This window comes from Cynoglossus semilaevis, chromosome 8 (assembly GCF_000523025.1).
Source record: "Cynoglossus semilaevis isolate Cse_v1.0 chromosome 8, Cse_v1.0, whole genome shotgun sequence".
Classification (NCBI taxonomy): Eukaryota; Metazoa; Chordata; class Actinopteri; order Pleuronectiformes; family Cynoglossidae; genus Cynoglossus; species Cynoglossus semilaevis.
Genome location: NC_024314.1, coordinates 14,653,792 through 14,657,830, shown reverse-complemented (window position 1 = coordinate 14,657,830; position 4,039 = coordinate 14,653,792). Strand labels below are relative to the sequence as shown.

Here is a 4,039-nt window from a genome sequence, read left to right as displayed (position 1 = left end):
AACCAGAGATGTTTACCTGGGATGTAGACTGTGGTCAGGACACAGGGAATATCAGAGAGGGAGCAAACACACACGTTAGTGAGATGAGTGACAGCGAACGCATCGTCAGTATGAGAGAAGTGCCTGGATGTTGATGCGTCAACTCATCAATGATAAAATAATAAAAACTGGAATGAAGGTTGAGCAGAGCAGTGGTATGAAGATCTGGAACTAATCTGGGATCAGTCTGGAAAACAGTCCAGGCCCTGGGGCAAAATGACCGTGGAATCTAACGACAGAGCTTCGATGATACTCTGGTCAAAGGTTTTTGGATAAAATAGTTGAAGTGAATGGGTTTAAAAGAGAGTTAGTTCCAAAATGACCTGGAAATGTTGGCCAGAAATAGTTGAGATGAATCCAAACAAATGTTATGTTGGGCCAGTCAATAATTAAGGATGCCTAAAAAGCTAAAAGTCAGCTAAAGCCACTAAGGTTTTGCCAATATTTGAGTTAGTTTAATATAAGATGATCACATTAGAAGCAGAGCTAAAATTTGCCTGACTGGCAAAATAATATAAATGTTAGCATAACAATAGAACAAAGGCCAAAAAAAACAAACGAAGAGGAGGCGGAGCCACTGCTGACCTGGTCTCTTTGGAGCCTTCTTAGTGGGTGTGTCCTTGCGTTTAGTTTGGACTGCCGGTGAGTAGAGGATCCCAGAGGAGGCGCTGTTCTTACGGAAGTGATCCTTCAGACCTTTGATGGATCGATCCAGCTGATTAGAGCGAATCTGGAAGTAGACGTTCATAAAATCTGCCAGGAAGTGTTGGAATGATCCGTTAGTCCAGAAAGGCTCGTTAAGAATTAACCAATCACAGAAATGTCCTGCAGGAGTTTCCTCCTCACCCTGGTTGCGTCCGTACTCCACCAGCCAGCCGGCGATGCAGATGACGTCCTGAAGTACGGCCTCAGGTAGATGTTCCAGCACCACCTCCTCCTGCACCTCCAGCTCCTCGTCCACAGTGATGGCGTCCAGGATGAGGATTGGAGGAACAGGTTTGCTGTAACGCGTCAGCAGGCTGCGAAACTCCGCCTCCAGCAGCTCCTTACCTTTCTCAAAACGCGCTTTCTGCCAAAAGACAAGAGCAGAGTGTGACACTGTCAGAGTGAAGAGGAGATCAGTGTGGGTCTGTACCAGAGTCCTGGATCAGTTCTGTACCACGGTGTTCAGCTCAGGACTGTCAGGGTTGTTGTCCTGAAAATACTCCACCGCCTTCTGGATCTTGGCAATGCAAGACAGATACTCGTCCAGTCGGCCCGTGGGTCTAGAAAAAGACAAAGATGAGGTCAGCTGACTTGGAGCTAACCAGGTCACATGACACGAGGGACCAGGAGGGAAAGCCTGTCCCTCTCTCCTCACCCCTCTCTGATGATCCTGTCTGTGTCCTTGGCCACATGGTAGTAGCTGATGACATGGTCCATACAGGACAGGGTCTTGTCCACGTTCTCCTGCAGCCGCTGCAGGTTCTCCGTCTGCTTGTGGACGGGGATGATGGAGTTTTCCAGCTGCATCAGACGACTCTCAAAGGACGACAGGATGGAGACCTGGGAGGAGAAATCAGCAGCAGAAGAAGAAGACTCAGAAGACATCAGACACCTGTGGCTGAACAGCAGGGGTCAGTAAACCTGTCATGATCATCTATCCCTGGCCCCATGCTATTCCAACTCTAATCACTCTTCTTCTTCTTCTTCTTCTCATTTTTCTACTTAATTTTCATTGTGGTTAAGACCCAGTCATCATGTTTACCTCTATAATAATTCGACTTATTTCTTACTATAACTAACCTACAGGAAGTTAAATTGTGGTTAGACAATGGCTAGTTATGGTTAACATTAGGTGTTTTTGTGAAGACGTCATTAAACAGACGACATCTGGATGTTTACTACCATGCCCTTGGTCAGCTGATCACTCTTCTCCAGGCTTTCCTTGACGAAGGATAGTGTCTCTTGTTCCTGTGACGTCATACACAAACAAACACCGTGGTTGTCAGGACAGACCACAGACAACATATAATAATATAATGTGAGACTGTTGTCAATAAATCCGAGCTAAATCTGCCGGTTTCCTGTCAGTCCGTCTCTCTGTTTCTGACCTGCTTCAGCTTCTCTTCTATCTCCCGTTTCCGGGCGGAGGCGTCCTCGGTGGGAATCATCCTGGACGAGATTCCCATCACCGGAGGTTATGGTAGTTTAATTCAAATACAGATTAATTAAACTGTTCAACTGGTAAAAGCATTTGAAACGACAACATCGACGCTCACAGGCTCAAGCTAAGCTAACAGGGAAGCTACGTTCATTAGCATCTGACGTCACGTGAGAATGATCGGTCCGAATTTTCAAAATAAACCGCAAACGCCCTTAATATAGGGTTACCTAATTTTGAAGAAAAGGTTTTAATAAAAAAACTACTTAACAAAAAACGTATAAGAGTTTTAAACGTCGCAGACCGTAAATGATCAACACGTCCACATTTAAAACGACACAACTCCGTCCTTACGTTCATCTTCAACATCCATCTTGAGTTTTTGACCTTTATTTGACATGGAATCCACAAACTTCTTACATCTATGAACTGTACGAGATAAAAAGTCAAAGGAAAATTCAATAAAACAAAAACACAGCTTGAAATTATTTTTATACTTTTTTATTTACTTACATTATGACATTTTACATTTCTGTACAAAAACAAAATCATTTTACAAATGTATTTTTCCGTTTCTGTACATTTATATTCACAATCTTTTCTACATCAAACTCATGTCTTTATTCAAACACAGTTTGTACCAAAACAGATTTTTACAGAAATGTTAAAAAGACAAGAGGAATTTTAGAGGAAACACAAACAAACTATACAAGAATGAATTAGTATATGTTAAAAAAAGGAAATAAAAACTGGTTTTGTGGTTTGAGTTCATGCTGCAAAACAGTCCAGAAATGACTCTACGACTCGTCTTCCTTAGACAGTGTCTGAAAGACAAACATACATTAGGGTTATTTAAAATTAAATTAAATAAATAAAAATGTTTTTGTCATCTGTAAAAAGTAAATCACCTGTTTGAGAAACTGTCGACCCAAATAATTAGTGGCCAAATTTTTAAGGTTGGTTTTTCCTCCGACTTTACATCGAACATATCCGTAGAGGTTGGCACCCTGTAAGACCACGCCCATAATCACCATGGGCTGAGCAGAAAACAAAAAAAACATAAATTTATCTTAAAGGTTTGACTGAATTTTTAAAAACAGTTCTTTTTATGTTTAACAATTTTATCGCATGTAAAACCAGTAAATTCATCAAAAGTATTTCAATAAAAAGAAATAAATTATATATGAAATATATATATATGTCACTGTGACTGGTGGACTGCCACCAGCCTGTATTCTCCTAGTTTTTTTTAATATTAAAGTCAGACGTACGAGCCATTTGATGTTAAAGGAGAAAAGTGTGTAGAAGAAGAAAATGACCCAAAGAACTGGGCACACGATCAGACCCAACCAGAAGATCCGAGACTCGGAATCTGAGGGTTGGTTTTTCCCAGAAGGCTGTGGGTAAAAAAACAGCACATTTTAAAAGTGGGAACAAACACAGATGAAGTGAAGATCGTGTGTCTTCACCGTGACGCATGTTATTTTTCAGACCTTCCTGGACTCAAAAACCCAGTGACTTCTTCCGTCGTCGTCCACCTGGTTCCACCAGCGCAGACCCACCATCAGTCTGCCTGAGATGTTCTGAGGAGGGACCAGAGGAGAACAGAGGAGAGAAGAGGAGCCACAGCAGTTTCCAGTTTAATTCAATAAAACCTGCTGCACAAGAACGTGTTCACTTCGACATCACTTATCCAACAGAAGACTTGGGCAGCAGAGAAACTATTCTTTTCTTTTTCCTCTTCATTAATTCTTTCAGTTCTTATAACACAAATGGCAGGAAACTTTCTTACTTTGACAGTCCAGAAGTCACATGACAGGAGGAGGATGATGGAGACCATGGAGGCGATGAAGCTCC

General features: G+C 41.9%; 2 protein-coding genes across 12 annotated transcripts in view; both read right to left on the bottom strand.

The window, feature by feature from the left end:
* exoc7 (exocyst complex component 7) overlaps window positions 1–2,380 on the bottom strand; it is a 15,114-nt gene extending 12,734 nt beyond the window's left edge. For 2 of the 11 annotated variants that reach the window (XM_017034456.2, XM_008314937.3), the window contains exons 1-7: window positions 2,133–2,375; window positions 1,927–1,992; window positions 1,400–1,584; window positions 1,199–1,304; window positions 886–1,108; window positions 625–792; window positions 17–28 (exon numbers count right to left, since the gene is read on the bottom strand). In XM_017034456.2, the coding sequence (XP_016889945.1) occupies window positions 17–28; window positions 625–792; window positions 886–1,108; window positions 1,199–1,304; window positions 1,400–1,584; window positions 1,927–1,992; window positions 2,133–2,210 (838 nt within the window). In that variant the 5' untranslated portion in view covers window positions 2,211–2,375. Of the gene's footprint in view, window positions 1–16; window positions 29–624; window positions 793–885; window positions 1,109–1,198; window positions 1,305–1,399; window positions 1,585–1,926; window positions 1,993–2,132 lie in introns of all 11 variants that reach the window. The other 9 variants (XM_017034450.2, XM_017034453.2, XM_008314934.3 and 6 more) reach the window with 7 other exon arrangements.
* A 299-nt stretch (window positions 2,381–2,679) lies between these two features.
* The window catches only part of tvp23b (trans-golgi network vesicle protein 23 homolog B (S. cerevisiae)), a 2,753-nt gene continuing 1,393 nt past the window's right edge, over window positions 2,680–4,039 (bottom strand). The window contains 5 exon segments of the mRNA XM_008314940.3: window positions 2,680–3,006; window positions 3,091–3,219; window positions 3,454–3,579; window positions 3,676–3,765; window positions 3,975–4,039. The exon segment at window positions 3,975–4,039 is cut by the window's right edge and continues 18 nt beyond it. Of these exon segments, the coding sequence (XP_008313162.1) occupies window positions 2,980–3,006; window positions 3,091–3,219; window positions 3,454–3,579; window positions 3,676–3,765; window positions 3,975–4,039 (437 nt within the window). The 3' untranslated portion in view covers window positions 2,680–2,979.